This window comes from Lampetra fluviatilis, chromosome 51 (genome assembly GCF_964198595.1).
Source record: "Lampetra fluviatilis chromosome 51, kcLamFluv1.1, whole genome shotgun sequence".
NCBI classification, from domain to species: domain Eukaryota; kingdom Metazoa; phylum Chordata; class Hyperoartia; order Petromyzontiformes; family Petromyzontidae; genus Lampetra; species Lampetra fluviatilis.
The window spans coordinates 4333188-4353104 of record NC_136325.1 but is presented as its reverse complement, the minus strand read 5'-3'; the positions used below and the strand labels follow the sequence as shown (position 1 = coordinate 4353104).

The following is a 19917-nucleotide window of genomic DNA, read 5'->3' as shown; positions in this document are numbered from 1 at the left end:
GGTGTTGGCCGTGAGCGGGAATCGATCTCGGGTCGCTGGGTTCGTAGCGCAGCACGCTAACCGCTACACTACCGCTCCCAACGCACACGTATACACACATGCATACACACGTGCGTGCAAGTTTAAAGAAGGACTCCGACGCTTGCTTTCGAGCAGTGGTTCTTAACCTGGGGTGCACGCACCCCCCTGGGGGTGCGAGGTGCCCCTTTTTAGGCGCGCGAGACGTGGCCAGATTTGTTTAGAAGGTAAAACTAAAATTATCGAAAACACAAATAAAGCACGGGCTTGTGTTGCGATCTAAACGTCGTGATATTTTTTTATTATTTTTCTATCTACGTGGCTTTACCGAAAGACCCATAGAAAATGTATTCCTGCAGTCACGAAAGCTTTAAGTCAAGATTTAAGTACAAACGCTTTGTTTCATCAAACCCTACGTATTTATTGACATTCTACGTGTTTTTTTGTTTTTTTTACGATTGAGAACCAAAACAATGAGTCGCAAGGCTTGCAGCAAAGGTTAATGAACCTTAACCTTTAGAGCAACGGCTCCGAGTTCATGGCGAGGCTGCTCACGTCCAAGCGCAACGGGCCGGTGGTGGTGGTGATGGGGGTTCTATGCCGCACGCACGAACGCACGAACGTGCGCTGGGAAAACTACGCCCGCGAGCGATGCATATTGATCAGGCTGATCTATTCGGTTGCGCGCGCCACTTGTTAACATGGCAGAAAGCTGCCCGAGCAAAAGGCACGCGCTCGTGAACGACGGCCGGCCGGTAATGAATTTGCGCGCGGCGTTCAACGTCACTCCGTCACGTTGAACGCTGCTGGCAAAAATTGTGTGCGCGCGCAGCCAATAGGATTCGTGTTGTGGCACGCGAATTAGGATTTGTTGACGTGCAGGCAATATGATGTGCGTATGTGTGCGGCCAATAGGAATCTCGTGGTGGCAGGAAATAGGATGTGTGTGTGTGCAGGCGATATGATTTGTGTATATGCATCCAATAGGTATTGCGTGCTGGCAGGCAAACGGAATGATGTATGTGCAGCCAATAGGAATCTCGTGGTTGCAGGAAATAAGATATGTGTATGAGCATGCGAAATGATTTACGCATTTGCAGCCAATAAGAATCGTGTTGTGGCAGGATATAGTATTTGCCTGTGAGCATGCCATAAGATTTGCGAATTTGCAGCCAATAGGAATTGTGTGGTGACAGGCAATATGATTTCTGTACGTGCAGCCAATAGGAATATCATGATGGCAGGAAAAATTATGTTGTGTAAGTGCAAGTCAAATTGTAATCGCATGGTGGCAGGCAATAGGATTTGCGTATATTCGCACGACATGGTTGGAATCAAATATCAACAGACAGAAGTGGTGCACGTGGATCAGAGTAGTTAATTTGGGAGATGCAATTTACCGTGTATAGGTAAAGGTGGAGTCCTGAAATGTTTTTCTCATGCCAATGCTGGCAGAAAGGCCCTCTCCACAGAGGGAGCTCTAGAGAGCTTTAGAGAGTCCCTCTAGAGGTTATTTGTTGCTGACTCTGCCCACCCGTCTAAACCTATTGGTAGATGTGGGAGTATTCACAATAAAAAAACCAATACACTTTAAAATCTATATTTATTTTACCAGGTAAGGCCCATTAAGCTATACAGCTATTTCCAGAAGCGACCTCGCCACAAATTATAGCTCAACGAAGTGGCTTATGTGGAAATTTCTCGCAGCCAAATACTCTAAACACATGTTTCTAATGCGGAGGGAAAAACCGGAAGACCTGGAGAAAAATCCACGCGACCCCGGAAAGAGAGACATGAAAACTCAAAATATACAGCAGGCATCAGGGTCGGCATCAAATCCATGACCTCCTGTATACCAGACGAGGTAGTTAACACCGTGGCAAGATGTTAACCATCACACGTGATCTGCTGATCGCCTAATTGTGGCGTACTCGTACTGCTGGCTGGACAGATAGCGTGGGATGTAAGCAACTTAAACCATAATTGAAACGCCATCCCAAAACCACGTAAAATGACACGTCCAGCATAGAAAAGGGCATTTACACCAACAATTAACCCATTGTTTATGAAATCAACATATCACGCGGAGGGACAGAAAGAGACTCGAGAAGGGTTAAAACACGTCGAGCATATGATAAATCATAGAACATCAAAACATTTCACTCTATTAAAATAAAATAATGGCAGGACTGTATTCATTTACTACCCAGTTTTCATATTTATCTTGAACTGCCACTCATTTACATATATGAGGTTTATTGTAATGAAAAACGTCGATATTTCACGACCCAAAAAACATTCGGTTGTTGTTCATACTATTTTAATATGTGGTGCAAGCAAATTTCACTCTGCCTCGTAAGTCCAATATAATGAAAGAGAATTAGGCCTGCAGGGCAAAACGTAGCTATGATGATATCATTTGTAAAGAACCCCATCTCCACACAGTCAGGGTTGATTCATTAGCCCAACAATCAGCCGTAACCAAACCCTCAATTTGTTACCCCGCCTGAAAGTAGCTGCCAGTGGATTGACTTGAGAAGCCCAAAAAAAACTAAAACAATTTGATATGCCTACTGTGTGCGTTCGTCTGTGTGTACGTGTGTGTGTGTGTGTACGCACACGTGGAGAGCGATAGTGGAGTGGCTAGCGCTACGCTGCGCTACGAACCCAGACACGCGAGTTCGATTCCCGCTCACGCCCAACACGAGTGATGTTTATCTGAACCGGTCCTGGGCCTCCCCTACGTCGACTCTTGCTTGAAAGTAGTACTTAGTGCAGTGTGTAAACATCACCACTAGGGAGACAAAGGCGGACGGGCGTGGTGCTGGTCACCAACCCCCTCGTGTTCCGTTCCGGTCTTCATAGGTGCTTGCTAATAGCACTTTCCCCAACAGTCTGTTAAGGCTATACGGGGATCTTTGACTTTATGTGCACATGTGCATACCAACGTATTTGTGGCATTTCGAACTTGTTTGAATGTGTACCTGTGTGTGTGTTAACGTGTTGCACTACAAACCCGGCGAGCCGAGTTCGATTCCCGCTCACAGCCAACACCAGTGACGACTATCTGAACCTGTCCTGGGCCTCCCCTAGGTCGACTCAGCCTTAAACGAGTTCCTGGTGCAGTGGGGTGTGATGTTAATCACCCACGCCCTCGTGTGCCATGTCGAACGTAATAGGTGCTCTCTAACGGCATTTGCCCCAAATAGTTCGTTGGATCCTATACAGGTGAACATTGTCTTTGTATGTGACAGACAGCAAGTGTGTGTCTGGTGCAGTGCTTCTTAACCTGGGGTGCACGCATCCCCTGGGGGTGCGAGATGCCCTTTCTGGGCGTGCGAGACGTGGCCAGATTTTTTTTTCGAAGGCAAATAATCAAAAATACAAGTTGAACACGGGCACGTAAGTGTAACTATTTTATTTCAAAAATACGATTCAAATCCAAAAGAGTGGTCTAGTGTGCGTTCGTAATTTATATATTTTTAAAGAGACAGATTGTGCGTGCGTTTGTGATTGCAGCGTGCCTGCAATTGCGAGCGTGTGTGTAATCTCGGTCCCCCGTATTGTTGACACGACGATGACGACGACGATGATGGAGAATGACGATGCAGATGGACTGTCGTCTAGAAACGGCGAAGGTCTCCGACTTGGGGGGGGGGGAATTAAAATCGTTTAGGGGGGCGGTGCCGTCGTGAAATGGATGCGGTGCTTTTCTGCCGTCGAGAGAATCTGGCGATGGAAGATTCACAGATTGTAGGAGGAGGAGGAGGGGGGGAGGAGGAGGAATCACAGAATGTGGGAGGAGAAGGAGGGTGTACCCTGGAGGGGGAGGAGGGTTGAGCGTGCAGCGCATGATTAGGATTCCTTCCCCCTGGCACCGCGGTTTGAAACACAAACCCCATTGACAGTGAGTAGCGGTGCGTGACATTCACGCCCACCCTGCGTGCCAGAAAGCCCATGTGCTCTGCGCCGTATGTCATGTGTGTGCGGCTCCGCATGTTAGCGCCCTGTGATGGAGTAGGGGGGGGGTGTTATGCCCAAGGTAAGATATGTAAAAAAAACGCCCGGTCTAATTCAAATGCTGTACTACCCACGAGGGATGAGTAAAGATTAAAATATTAAAAAATAAAGTCAGGATTTTCGGATTTTCAGGGCAATTTCGGATCGCTTTTGTGATCTTGGAATATTTATTTGATTATTAAATGTGTTTCCGTGATAACATTTAGACTTGGCCCACCCAATGTCGCGGGACACTGGGTGGGTGACACCGCTTTTGGCAGGACAAGCAATGCCAAGGATGCGATCGCAGTGTCGCCGCTTCACGTGACATTACCATTCTTCGGATACATACAACAGCATATTTATTTTTTCAGTTTGGATCATTCAAAATGTTCTCGCCCGTCCACCATTGTTCACTCCAAAAAAAATCGGGAGCACGTCTCTGCTGTCCGCATATTGTGTACACACGTTGCCCACGCACGATCAACAAACACTCACCACTGTTCACGTGTGTGCGCATGGAATCAAGTCCAATCTACGGAGATGCAATAGGTTCCAAGTATGCGCAGGGAATAGGATTCGTGCAGGGAACAGGACCATTGACAACGCATTTCTTTAGAAGTGTTTTTTGTGTTTAGTTCGTCGGCCTTCCCCCGCACCTCGGATTTGCACAGTTGGCTGCGTACGGTGCGAAAGAATTTCAACATACGACCCATTTGTATGCAGGCAATAGGATTCGTATTGTTCGTTGCATTGTTCTCCGTTAGCTTATTAAGCAGTCTCTGCAAACTTTAAACGCACTTTTCACGACTATGACCGAGAGGGACATCGACTGACAGAGATGGCGCAATGAAATCAGTTAATTTGCAGGAGCTTGGCAGCCTGTTGCATCGCAAGACATTGACACGTGGAAAAATCAGCTCATCCAGAGGTGGTGGTGGTGGTGATGATGACGATGACGATCAGTGCATGCAGGCGCTAGGACAGATCCTACATCGGGGTCGGCTGAGAGACCAGAATGTTCCCTTAGAATTCATTACGTAATCGAGTGGTGATGTGTGTGCGTGTGTAAGCAGTGGGGAGCGGTGACGCAATGGTTAGCGCACTTCACTACGAACCCGGCGACCCGAGTTTGATTCCCGATTATGGCCAACATCAGTGACTATTATTTGAACTGGTCATGTGCATCCCCAAGGTCGACTCAGTCTCATGGGGAGACAAAGGCAACCGGGCGTGGTGCTGGTCACCCACCCCCTCGTGTGTCGTTCCGGTCTTCATAGGTGCTTACTAATAGCACTTTCATCTTCTTGGTTCTTTCGGTAAAGTCACGTAGAAGGGAAGTAATAAAATAATAAAAATAAAACATAATAAAACAATTCTCACGACGTTTCGGCCACAACGCAAGCAGCCATCCTCAGGCGAAGAATGAGGATGGCTGCTTGCGTTGTGGCCGAAACGTCGTGAGAATTGTTTTATTATGTTTTATTTTTATTATTTTATTACTTCCCTTCTACGTGACTTTACCGAAAGAACCAAGAAGATGAATCCCTGCAGTCACGAAAGCTTTAAATCGAAAATAGCACTTTCCCTAACAGTCTGTTAAAGGTTATTGGGTGGGATCTTTGTATTTGTGTAAGCAGGGGAGCGTGTGTGGAGATGCGTCCAGGATATTCAATCTGCCGCTCCCCCGTGCATGCTACGTGGGCATGTGCATGGAAAAACTTGCAGATTATTTTGCCAACACATGTAACCACTGCTCGGAGTGCTATTATGTGCCCATTTCTTTTCAATCTCCGGCCATGCATATCGTTGCAATTACAGATATTTAAATGTATGTATATTGTCTAAATGCTCATGAAATGGAGCACCTCAAGACGATTTTATCATCTTATTTTAATTTATAGAGCGCCTTGACGAAGGCGCTGAATAGAGAATTAACTATTTGTAATTCAAAATTGTGTGATGAGATGAGGAGTTGATGTGAAGGTTGATAGCAGATGAACATGATGATGATGCGTGGAATAAACGATGATGAGAGTGACAATGCTTGGTTAATGTTGAGTGCGTATGATGGATGGGTAGGGAAGTTGGGAAGAGGGATGTGTCTATGTGTGTATGTTGAACTTCTTTCGCACCGTACATAGCCAATCGTGCTAATCGGAGGTGCGAGAAATCGTAGATGCGGATGGAGTTAATGATGGGGAAGAGAGGAGGAAGGGTAATTTGGTAAGCAAGGGGAAATAAGTTAATTTTAAGCGAAGAACGAAAACTAGAGAGTGAGGCTGATTATTATCTGACATGTCGGGGCAGCATGTGTAGAAGAACTTGAAAGATGTGTGAGTTGTGGTTTTCCAAAAATGTCAGAATTAATCATAGGCGTGATAATTAGATTTTATATAAAATGTTGATGATTTATGCAGCTCTCTAGATGCTATACAGGAACAATAATGTACATCAAAGAATGCAACATGTGGAATTCCATAACACAAAGACAATGATGATCTGTACTCTTTGGTCCTTTAGGTAAAGTCACGTAGTTAGAAATAAAATTAAAACAAATCACGACGTTTAGATCGCAACACAAGCGGTCGTCATCAGGCAAATGATCCGTAATTTTCACTGGGTTATGCCACATTGTAGTTTTATGCCAAAATGTATAAAATTATGCAGAGGAAAAATCTAATATCAGAGACCCATCACAGTGACCAGGCAGGTGCCAGAGTCAAATTAAATCGGGTTAAAATTGGATAAAATATATCCAGTACACACCATCCGGGCTTACCCTTGACCGACAATCTGAAAATGGGTCCGATATGTGAGAAGCAGGAGGAAGATACGACCGTGGTTGGGTTTGAATGGGCATCGAGCAAACTCACACTACCTGTGATTCGCTTAATTGTGACAATTCGGCGATTATATTCACGAATCGATGATTTATTTCACTCTTGTTTTATGCACTGTCTGGACCATCTCATTTGTACCGTCTCATCCGTGCCATCCTATTTGTACTGTCTGAATACGCCGTCAGGTTAACGTTGCGTCTGCTAATGGCTCATCTGCAGTGTCGTTATATCGGTTTTTGTTCTTACAATTCACCAAGGTGGAAAAAAATGCATCGCACTTTGAATAGATATACAAATAATCTTAGGTGTATCATTCGACACCCGTATCGAGAGCATAACAATTCATTTTAATTGCTGCTACATGCCTCGGATGCCTGTGGACATACACACTACATCCCTATATGCAATGGCAGCCTGTATAGCTGTTCACTGACGTGTGAAGCAATTATGAGGCTAAACTGAGGACCCGTCATTCCAAGCGTGTGTGACCAAAGTGGTATGGTGAGGCACAGTGCTGAAGGTGGTTGGCACACCGCAATAAAACCAGTCACCCGGGTTTGATTGCTGTCCGTGGATGAAGAATAGCAAGGGGTTGTGCCTCATCCTGGCATAGGCCTCCACCAGCTCATTTTACCTTGAATGAGCATCGAGTGCTGTGTGTAACCATTGCCATGTATAGCACCTTATGTACGAGGCCAGCCCTACTTAGTGCTCACAAACAGCACCTTTGCTAGAGTCTATAACACAAACTTAAGGATCCTTCTTCTTGGTTCTTTCGGTAAAGTCACGTAGAAGGGAAATCATAAAAGAATAAAAATTAAACATAAAATAATTTTTACGACGTTTCGGCCACAACGCAAGCATCCGTTGTGGCCGAAACGTCGTGAGAATTATTGTATTATGTTTTATTTTATTATTTTATTATTTCCCTTCTACGTGACTTTACCGAAAGAACCAAGAAGATGAATCCCTGCAGTCACGAAAGCTTTAAATAGAAGGATGCTTGTTGTTGTTTGTGTTTGTATGTGTGTGTGGGGAGCAGTGCTGCAGTGTCCGGTGCATTCCGTAATGAACCCGAAGGCTCGAGGATCATTCTCACCCATGGCTAACGACAATTGCAAGTGGCATCAGAACTCCCCTGGATTAACGCAGTGTTAAACGAGTAGCTGGTGTAGTGTGGGAACATTAGCTTAGCAATGGGGACACAAAGGTGGTAGGTCAGGCACGGTCCTGTCCACGCCACTCCCTCGTGCATTGCATCAGCCAGCGCACATTGATCTGTGTATTGTCTAACGTGTGTATGAGCATTTACCTCTTCCGGTCATCTCAGACATTCAACCCATGCATGGCACCTGGGTCTGTCCCGTGATCGCCTCTCTCAGCGAGCCGTCAACACTTCACGTGGCCTCAAAGTTCACGTGGCCTGGCACAGACACCCTGGTGAAGTAACTGCCAATTTGTGGCAAATGGCGGCTGTTGTTGTTGCTGTTGTTTACCTCTAAAACCTACATAGCATGTTGATGTTCTCTTTCTTGTGCACGCGCAGGTTTGACAGCTCTGTGAACCCCATGCGGTTTTCCAACCAGTTCCTGCAAATATCGACCATTCTGCCCAGCCCTTCGATCTACGGCTTGGGCGAGCATGTCCACCAGAACTACCGGCACAGCACGCAATGGAAGACGTGGCCCATGTTCACCCGCGACGCCTTTCCAAACGGGGTCAGTGCTGCCGCCCTCTCATCCCTGGAAACAGTTTTGATTATTGCGCAACTGTCAATCTCAAGAGACGTTCGAATATGCATTAACCAATGGGGTTCATGCACCCCGATCACGTCACCGTGGTACAAGTCAATCACTTGAATTGGCGCCACGGTGGCGAGGTGTTAACTACCTCGCCTGGTATACAGGAGGTCGTGGGTTCGATCTCAACCATGACGCATGCTGTATATTTGGAGTTTGCATGTCTCTCTCCCCGTGGTCACGTGGATTTTCCTCCAGGTCCTCCGGTTTTTCCCCTGCACATTTATTAAATCAACGTACGTTAAGAGTTTTCGGCTGCTATGAATCTCCACAGGAAAAGCCACTTCGTTGAGATATCAATTGTAACCAGGTCGCTGAAAAACATAGCTGTATAGCTTAGTGGGCCTTACCTGGTAAAATACAAATAATATAGTTTAACAGTATTAATATAACTTCATGGTACATCGCATATGCACCCCAAACTAATTCACTGCCCCATACCCAGTGCAAGTATTCGTGTACGGGTATAACGTTCATAATAGAGGTTTTTTAGGTTAGATAACATACTTATAAATGTGTGGTTAGACCCACCACCACCCTGACACAGCCAATAAGTAAGGTTTGTCACGTAAACAAACATGCCAATGAGTTAAACCTTCAGCACACCTGTGTTGTGGAGTTTAATCCCACAACATTTACAATTCAAATTTTCTACATTCACTCACCTGACCCTTGTGCTCTGAAAGAGGACTGATTTGGTGGTGAGATGTATCGATCCTTACCGACGATGGGCAGCCACCTTTCAGGAGGAGAGTGATGATTTTAAACATGAGTGTAAAATAACACTGAAAAATAACACTGGTCAACACACTTTTTCTGGCATAAGGTATTCCAACGGTTTTAAGGTAATTTTGGGGTGCTGATTCCAAATCTGGCATCAGTTTTTGTCTATTACATCAGGTTTTTGAGATATCAAATATTGCATAAAAACCAGCAAATTTATGCTCATATGCGAATAGCTAAACAGACATCCATACAAGAATAAGATAAGATACAATATACAATAATAATGAAACAAACATTTAATGAGCTGTGAGAGTGACTGCATATCAATGTGAGTGCATATTACCATGTAAGAATTGAATTGTGAAGATAAGAAAAATATGTACAAAAAGGTCATTCACAATAGTGAAGTTACATCTGCATAAACGACCTCTTCTTTGACGATCTCCGGTGTACAGCTTGTGGAATGTCTCTCATCAAGGACCAGCAGTAATCTGCCATCATGGTTGAGTCCCATCGGCCTTGGTAACGTTCTTCCATAACTTTAATGTCTTGATGAAAGCGTTCACCTTGCTCTTCGCTCACGTAACCCATGTTCTCTGGAAACTGGGCCAAGTGACTATGCAAGTAGTGAACCTTGATGCTCATTCTACATCCAAGTGCTTGGAAACTCAAGAGCAGCTCCTCCACAATCTCTCGATAGTTGTCCGCTTTCCTGTTCCCAAAGAAATTCCGCACCACGTCAGAGAATTTATTCCAAGCTCTAGCCTCTGCCGCAGTCATTGTTGTAACAAAGTGTGGATCACTGATGAGTGTTCTTATTTGAGGGCCATCAAATATTCCTGCCTTTTTCTTCTCGGCACTGAGACTTGAAAAGGTTGAACATATATAGCTGAAGCAGTCTCCAGTGTGATCAAGAGCTTTGACGAATTGCTTCATTAACCCAAGTTTTATGTGCAGTGGGGGAAATACAATTGTATTCCTATCAACCAGAGGCTCATTCTTGATGTTCTTGTCACCAGGTGTCAAACTGATTCTTGGTGGCCAGTTTTTTTAAACCAGTGTTCTAATGTAGCCCTACTGTCCCAGTAGCACAGGAAACAAGGGTAATTGGTGTGACCTCCTTGCTGACCCAGCAGAAAATTAACCATTTTCAAATCAACACAAATTAGCCATCCATGAACATGGTATTCCAATCTATCCAGAACAAGCTTGATGTTGGCATACTCTTCATTCATTTTTACAGAGTGTCCTATTGGGATTAAACCATATATATTTCTGTTGTGAAGTAACACACATTTCAAACTACTTTTACTACTGTCAATAAAAAGTCTCCATTCACTTGAATCATATGCGGGCAGTCCCATATTGAGAAGAAGCCCTTCAACATCATTACAATAAACAAGTTAACCATCTGAATGGAAGTACTTTCGCAGTGCTGCTTCTCTGTTACGATAAAAGGAGAGACTAGTGCCAGGTCTGAGTAGTCCTTTCTCTTGCAGCCTGGAAGCCAACAATTCAGCAGACTGCTTTGGCAAATACAAATCTCTTACAAGATCATTCAATTCAGGCTGACTAAACAGAGACATTTGATCACAATCGGCATCAGATGGCGTATATTCGATCTGAGCATCATCATCATCTGTAGAAGCAGGTAAACTGAGGAATTCAACATCAATCTCTGGTAGCTCAGTAAATACAGGCACAGGTATTTCCTCAAAGTGTTCAACTGGTCGTCTGGCAGATGGGATATCTGGGTATTGTAAGTGTTGTTTGTTTTTCTTATTGAAACCTTTTACATTGACAAGGCAGAAGTAGCAGTTATCCAAATGGTTTGTAGGATCTCTCCAAACCATTGGCACACCAAACTTCAGCTTAGCATTCTTTCCTTTAGACCATGATCGCAAAGTTTCAACACAGATTTTACACACTTTGTGAGGAGCCCGATTTTTGTCTTGGTCTCCAAGTCGTACTTTTAAGTAGGCAAGATATACCTTCTTGACATTTGATCCTGCAAAGTGAAGCTGTCACAGATGTAGCAGAAGATATCTGGGTCATTACTGCATTTCCTTCTTTCGGATGTTGTAGCCATTGTTAGATCACGCCCTGCAGAAAAATATATTAAATAAATGTGGATATCTACATAAAATGATATTATAAACACACTATCATGAAAATACAGCACCATATTTTAACACTAAAGCAGTCACTCATTCGCAAAAACTTGCAATCATAAGTGACATAGTTCATTTCGGTTAAAATCAATGAAAATGGGGTATGCCGATAACATAAAAATTTGATGTGATAGAGCAAATCTGAGATCAGATTTGGAATCAGCACCCTGAAATTAGTCTAGAACAGCTGCAAAAGTCCAGGCCAGAATTTTTTTTTGTTGACCAGTGTAATAATAAGTTTTACCCTCTCTGGCAAAAAAGGTCCCATGATATCGCTGCTCACGCCGAGCTATGAATGCTCTGATAAGTTCTTGTAGTGTTCACCTTTTGTCGTTCTCAGGTCCGACACTGGGCCATAAAGAAGGGTGTCTCTGGTATAGGTCAATCAGTTTCAAAGACAATGCATATATTGATAATTGGTTTTTTACCCTTCTATCTGGCAACAAAACTGACACCTTTTTTACAAGGAGTCATGCTTGCATAGACCACAATACCTGCAGTCATAATGCAAACAAAAACATAACTCTGATAAAGTGCACTGTCCTTGAAGTTGATTGGTCCACACCCGAGACAGCTTTCCTTAGAGCCTAGTCTCACATGGGTTGAACCAGATGACGCAAAAAGGCACGGACCAATCAACTTCAAGGACAGTGCACATTATCAGAGTTATGTTTTTTGTTTGCATTATGACTGCAGGTATTGTGGTCTATGCAAGCATGACTCCTTGTAAAAAAGGTGTCAGTTTTGTTGCCAGATAGAAGGTTAAAAAAACAATTATCATATTTTTTTTTTACTGGCAAAGGAGGTTCCAATGGAATGCATATATTATCAGAGCATGTTTGTGCGCATGTTCACTACAAGTACGTGCCATTAACGCCTATTCTTATTTTTCATACTTTGATAATGTAAAAAAAAAGATCCCATGTTATGAGTGTATAGCATACATTTTTCGGAACGGGGAGCAAAGCCATATATCCTCTGCCCTATCCACAGTCGGTATGGCCAACCCCATAGATTTTCAACATGGTCCCCCATTCTCACTTACTACCACCAACTTTAAAATAATTCCCAAACAGTTGGTCTGACTCTTTGACTCGACGCGATTAACAACCACCACTTTAGAACTAAATAATATATACGATACTTCGTCTACTGTCAGAGTGGAGACAAAGCATAGATTTTAACTTCACTTTGAAGTTGTGAACTTGTGTTTTGGGTATTGTACGATTTTTTGAGAAAGCACAACATTGAGGTGAACGGATAACTCAGATGTTAGAGTTCTGATCTTGCTGGCACTGCTGAGATTCTGAGTTAAATCCAGGCAGCTGCCTATGAAGGTAAGTGTAGGAAGCTGATGGTTTCAACCTGGTCACCAATGATTACACAACTAGCATCACTTTTAATTCGTTTCTGCATTTAATGTTTGTAAATCTCAACTCTGCGAGTCTCAGTGGCAGAGTGGGGCTGAGATCGTGCTGTTCCTGTACTGTTTGTGTGGACGAGCGATCACTCGTGGGGATCTACGAGGTAGCTCTGTGATATCCACTTCTGCCGACCTGATTTTCTCACGTGAAGATCTGCACTGCTGCGTGAAAGATCCGAATAAGATCATTAATCTCGTAACATGAGACCGATGGACCGATTGGGATGCAATTGGTGAAACATTTCAAAGGAGGTATACAGTAGAACCTCGGAGATCGAACGCACCAGAACTCGAACAAATCGGTGTTCGAACGACATTTCCGAACATTTTTTGCCCCGGAAACCAAACGAAATTTGGAGGTCGAATGGACAATCGTGACTTGAAAGAACCTATACGGCTGAGACGCGTATGGCCAGCGTACATGACGCTTGCCCAGACAAAAAACAATAACACCACCACCTCCTCACCACCTTTCACTCAAGCCAACAACTCTCCTTACTACAGGTAAAGTGAAGTTCAATGTTCATTTATTTCATTTATTCCATACATTTATTCATTTATTCCATTTATTTATTCATTTATTCCATTTATTTATTGTGTTTCTTGTATGATTTTATGCATGTAATTACTGTAAACTTCGTGTAAAAATGCTTTATAATGAGACATTTCTTGTGTCTGGAACCAATGAATGTCATTTACATTAATTCTTATGGGGAAAATGAATTCGGTGTTCGAACAAATCTGTGTTCGAATGGCCTTCTGGAACGAATTAAGTTCGATCTCCGGGGTACCACTGTATTCATGTCAAATATATAAAGCGCAATATTTTTGGTGGACGCAGCATCTAGACAAAACCGTTGATAAGGGTTAAGTCGCACACCTGAAAATTGACGTCGGCATCACTGTGAATCTCAGAGGCATGCAGCAGATTGTGTCTTTCACCGCCGCATGGGACTTGCATTTCCTTGTGCCAGCGCACAACCCACAGTGCCCATTCACATTACATCTAAAAACTTGATTTTTAAAATAGCAACTCTCGCCGATGACATGTTGATCCAAACTCCACAATGCGCCGCTCGCACGTCGTTCAACGAGCAATGAAAGTTCGCTGGGTGTGCGCGTGGTATCGAATATGTATGATGCACTTTCAAATCGTTGTTTGATGTGTGTTTTTTAGATTGTATATTAATTGCTCGCCAGAGAATTCGATGATTATTAATTCGTCATCTCACATGTATTTTGTTTCACCGTTGCCAATGAAGTTCCATCATTAACTATTATAGGCACACACTTAAATATTATAATAGGATGTGATAGATCAGCACATTAGTAAGAAGTAATGTAAATGTACTGTATAAAATATCACACGGTGTAAAACAAATTCCATTACATTGTGGCATTAAATCAGTTTTTCTGGTCATTTTTACTATAACATAATTGAATTTTTAAATATATCTATTACAATCCTGCCTTTAAAAGGAATGCAATATCATAGCTGGGCACTATATCACCGTGACAACGATTTAATTTCTCTGTTGCCACTCAACTGCTTGACGTTTAAAATAATCACTACACGCACGACGCTGTCTTCAGCTGTCCACCACACTTCGTACATGAGCATGCACAGCCCTTTTTGTAAATCCACTGCTAGATGAGGGCCTTCCAATGCCGTGCGGCCCACGGAATTGGTCATTGCAGGCTGATGAAGGACGGGAGCATATATGTAGGATCATAGAAGTAGTTTGCTCCTGCCAGATAGATAATAGTGATAACAAAGCAGATAACCAAGCGAATATGGCATTGCGTGGTGTTTGGGTATGCTATGAAACGCCTATCTGGTGGTGATGAACATCTGATGTCCAGGATTGTGGAGGCGAGGGTTGTAGGATCACAAAAATGCTATGAAGCTCTCTTCCCATTGCCATTAAGGAATCATACCCTGATTCTCCAGGAGAAGACACCTGTGATTAGCACGGTTGGCTCCGTACGGTGCGAAAGAAGTTCAACATACAACGCATCTTCTGGCACTGCCCTCAACTGCCTTACAATGTATCCCCACAGGAGCCTATTAGGCATGGTGCTCACCCAGTCAACCACTAGTCAGGCTCAAACCTGCTTAGCTTCATAGATCTGACCAGAGCAGGCATATTCTGAGTGAGGGGTGCCACGTTGGCGAGATGTTAACTACCTCACCTGGTATACAAGAGGTCGTGGGTTTGATCCTGACATTGACGCCTGTATAGTTGGAGTTTGCGTGTTCTCTCTCTCCGTGGTCACGTGGATTTTTCTCCGTCTACTCCGGTTTTTCCCTTCATATTAAAAAATGCATTTGGAGTATTTGGCTGATATACAGTTCCACGTGATGAGCCACTTTGTTGAGCTATCATTTATAACCAGGTCTCTTCTGCAAAATAACTTTATAGCTCAGTGGGCCTTACCTGGTAAAATAAAAAAGAGTTTATAGTGTTATAGATTTGGTCATTAGTCACCCACTGTGCACGAGGAGGACATTTTTCCGAACAAATTAAGAAACGGGGGCGATTATTAAACACAGACTGATTCGATAAAAAAACATGACATGCACCACACACGTCATTCGTTGCGTTCACAATGAAGAGAAAAACATTTCAATCACCGGTGTTGGTTCGAGGGGGTGAGTAAGGTTGCCTAAGTGTTGGCAACGGTGAAGCCCTGCGGTTGCATGCTCATGCCACTGTTGACTGGTAGGGCCTTCACTATAGAACCCTCCTCTGTAGGTGTTTTCTTTTATTTTTGGTCTACTCTTCCACACTGACCCGACGTCTTCAAAATATGACGGCATTACAATCCACTGCATGCGAATTCGAACTTGAAACGACGCATTTTGTTATCAAAAGCAGACACATTATAACTGATCTTAATTTTGGAGCTGTCGTGACTGCAGGAATTATTCTTTGGTTCTTTCGGTAAAGTCACTTGACTTTACCGAAAGAACCAAAGAACATTATAACTGCTTAAGACGAGAGGCAGATTTTCACCAACAGGAAATCGAATTGGTCTTTAAATGTATTATGCTATTTGTTTAGTCTTTTCTTCTCGCATTTCCAATATTTTGTTGTAGGTTCAATTCCAGACCGTGTCTTTTTTTGTCTGGAACATGCTTAAAGTAAGTTTAATTAATAATCGGGACCCCTTGGTAACCTCACGCGGTTTTTTTCCCTCCCATAAAAAAAACTGTTCCAAAAAAGATGTATTTTACGAGGTGCCATCGGCCGCATCATCCAGTACTATCTTCCTTCATGTGGATGATTCATTATTGAGTAGCAACTATAAATCGGTGCCTGCAAACTTCGCAGTTGTTGGCCCAGTAGCGTGGTTGGCTTGGGTCTTGGGGGAAGAAGGACCGATTTGATGACTAAACGACTCTTGCTTCTCACATCGGGAGGTCATGGAGATATATTGTTGTAGGTTCGATTCCCGAAGGTGTCCTTTTTTGAATGGAACATGCTTAAAGTAAGTTTCATTTCCGATCGGGACTCCTTAGTAGCCTCGCGAGTTTTTTTCTCCCATTACAATAAACTTTTTCAAAAAAAGATGCGATTTTATTTTACAAGATGCCATCGGACGCATCATCAAGTACTATCTTCCTTCATGTGCATGATTCATTATTGAGTAGCAACTATAAATGGATGTCTGCAACCATTCCCAGTTGCTGGTCCAGTGGCATGGTTGGTTTGGGCCTTGAGAAAGAACGACCAGCATGATTTAGTTTGGGCCTTGAGAAAGAAGGACCGGCATGGTTGGTTTGGGCCTTGAGAAAGAAGGACCGGCATGGTTGGTTTGGGCCTTGAGAAAGAAGGACCGGCATGATTGGTTTGGGCCTTGAGAAAGAAGGACCGGCATGGTTGGTTTGGGCCTTGAGAAAGAAGGACCGGCATGATTGGTCTGGGCATTTAGAAAGAAGGACCGGCATGATTGGTTTGGGCCATGGGAAAGAAGGACCGGTTTGATGACTCGACGATTCCTGCTTCTGAAACCAGGAGGTCATCGAGACGAATTGGCGTTCGAGCAACTGAAGCCACAGCGTGAGCAGCAGAGGTCCTCGATACTAGGATGGGTGGCGAGATGATGCGTCATCGTCCACCCGGCATCGTCGGGTGCAACTCCAAGTCGACGTTGAGTGTGGGACGTGACACTTGATGATGGGCGATGGGTTCAATCGCGCTCTTCAATTGCGCTGAGAGTCGGTAAATTTTAATGGAGCTTAGCGCATGTAGGGCAACGCTCATTGGCTTGAGGTCCTTAGTCCCATTACCAGAGTGGGGAAACGTCGCATTCTCGTCTCCGTCGCCGTACATGCAGAGGACAAGTTCCCCCCCCCCGTGATGTGCACTATGACATTCAATGATGAATGCTGACGTACCTTGGCATTGGTTTGGGGAAGGGTTGAGGTGAGATTTCCCTATTGCAATGCAAAGAATCCAAACGAAGCACAGCGCGATAAAGCAAAGTTGACAGTCAAGTATAATTTCGTGCCATTTGAATCATTGCAAGTTACGACTACTTCCAAGGTAATTTCCACCACATTTGTGCCCAGTCTGAATTATAAAGGTCATTCACTTGGCCAGGCATGTGTGTGTGTGTTAATGCTGTTTTTGGGAAACCCGTGGAATGTCTTAAAAGAGAGATTTTGATGGAGAGTTCAATTTATTTCCGAAAGAGGTTCTTGGATAGCGAGGCTTCACTGGCACTCATTTAAAAGTGCACTTGCAAAAGAATACAAATGGAAATTGAAAACACATCCCAGCTGCGCGAGTCGGTGAAGTTAAATTAATGTTAACTGTTTTGGACATTTTGAAGATAAACCCTTGTTGACTGACTCCAGTAAACAGAGCACTCCGTGGCATATTTCATTGCTTGAATTCTTATTAAACAAACGGATCAGTAAATGCCGACTCCTTTAAGGTTACAGTACAGTTCGTAGTTTGAATATGTTTAATCCTCGCTCTATGTTGACCAATAATATAAATTGTTCGTTACTTTTTTAACGATGTTATTAATCAGAATTGTATGATTAGCATAATTTCCCTCATGCCTAAAACATACCAATGATTCAAGCATCCTAGTGATAACTTTTGTTGTTGTTTATACATTTTGTTTTAATCCCATTTGTTGATTTGTTTAATTTATGGAAAATGGATATAAATAGGATTTAGCCCTGAATGTCATTATGCGTACTAATTAATATATGCAGCATTGTGAGATGCAATTAGCGTGAATTACGTCAAATTTATTATCATCTGGATACAAGACTGTATTGTTCTTGAAAAATGTGGCTTTTTGTGTATCTGTTAGAATCACATGCTGTGTTGCAATTCATCATCATCTGATAGGAAGCTGTGATTAGCTATTTGACACCTGGAACATAATATTGGCTGCGTGCGATGAGGACAATCGTGTGCACCTTCCACCCCTTCCAACATGTATGGCCAGTTTCGATTTAAGGCTTTCGTGACTGCAGGAATTCATCTTCTTGGTTATTTCGGTAAAGTCACGTAGAAGGGAAGTAATAAAATAATACAAAATTATGTTTTATTTTTATTATTTTATTACTTCCCTTCTACGTGACTTTACCGAAAGAACCAATAAGATGTATTGCCAGCGTAGAAGAGTAGACCAAATGACCCTCTAGATGGGCTCTGTCCATGGTTCTCTTTCTCTCTTTCGTAGAGTCTCTTTCTGCCAGCGGTGACACGAGCACAACATTTCATGGCAGCACCTTTACCCTTTCTCGTTTTCTTCCCCCATTGTTGGCTGCACATATTTAATTTTACAATTAAACCACCACGATTTTATAAAGGGGAACAAGTCCACTAATTTACCCGTTCAGCCTCTGCAATAATCTATGCCCATTGGACTATAGCGTCGAATTTACAATCTAGTATTTGGCAATGAACCAAGGGGCTGCTTTGGGAGGGTGCTTTATCAGGACATCATTAATGCTTTACGCAATGTCCCTTCTGACTGAGCGTCCATCATGTGCTACACTAGAAGCTACCCCTAAGCTGGACGTAAATTTGCATGATTAAAATCCGCGCTGAGTGCAAATAAGAGTCTGCCAAAAGTATACGCTTTTGAAACATGACAAATGCTCTTAGATGTTTGGCATCCCGCTCCTCAGTCAGTTAGTGCGATCAGCCCAGCCAAAAACTTTTTGACTTTTTAACCTTTTTTAAGTGTGCATATATAGACGTGTACAACTCATACGCTAATTAATTATCAGCAAAGCCAACAATTTCCTAATGCGTTCCACTCCTTTTCCTCCCGCACTGTAATCTCAGCAAGTGAAATTTGGAAGTGGTGCGCTAATTTCTGAAACACTCGAAGTGCAGATTACACTCCTCAGTTCATTTGTATCCATAATTAAAAACCGATATATATTGTTTTACTCCAGTGTCTATGGTGTGCTGCTCACAATCAGCTGACTGTGAGTTCAAATCCCAATTAGAATTCAACCTAGCCCCAAAAGTCAACAAAGTGAGCACTGCTTTATTGGGAAGTCTATTTATTTGCCCATGTATATCCTGGCAAATAGGCATTCATATTATGGTCGAACTGGCTCATAACTGATTGGCCACTCCACCACCCCTCCTGTGAAGGTTTTCCAAAATCCGGCAAAATGTTGAGATTGTGGTCTGGGGGTAAGTAGACTGAGCGGATTTATTGATTGTAATTTATTTTCTCCGTGATGATTTTTTCTTGGAATGCGCATATTTGTTATAGTCATTTATGTATCTTTCTTTATATAGACTTGCTAAGCAGTGGGGTTTTGTTTTTGTATCATCTGTGTACGGGGCTGGCTAATTGGTGTGCAGCGTTGTGGGATGCATTTCCATGAATGACGCTATATAAAATGAAATTATTATTATCATAGCAGTTGTGTAATGGGCAGACTTGGC

The 19917-nt window shown here is 43.1% G+C and overlaps 1 protein-coding gene across 1 annotated transcript in view; it reads left to right on the top strand.

The window, feature by feature from the left end:
- Nucleotides 1-19917, top strand: part of LOC144948874 (sucrase-isomaltase, intestinal-like) — a 329860-nt gene that overhangs the window by 41219 nt on the left and 268724 nt on the right. Inside the window, exon 6 of the mRNA XM_078878575.1 lies at nt 8407-8578. Coding sequence (XP_078734701.1) covers nt 8407-8578 — 172 coding nt within the window. The remainder of the gene's footprint in view (nt 1-8406; nt 8579-19917) is intronic.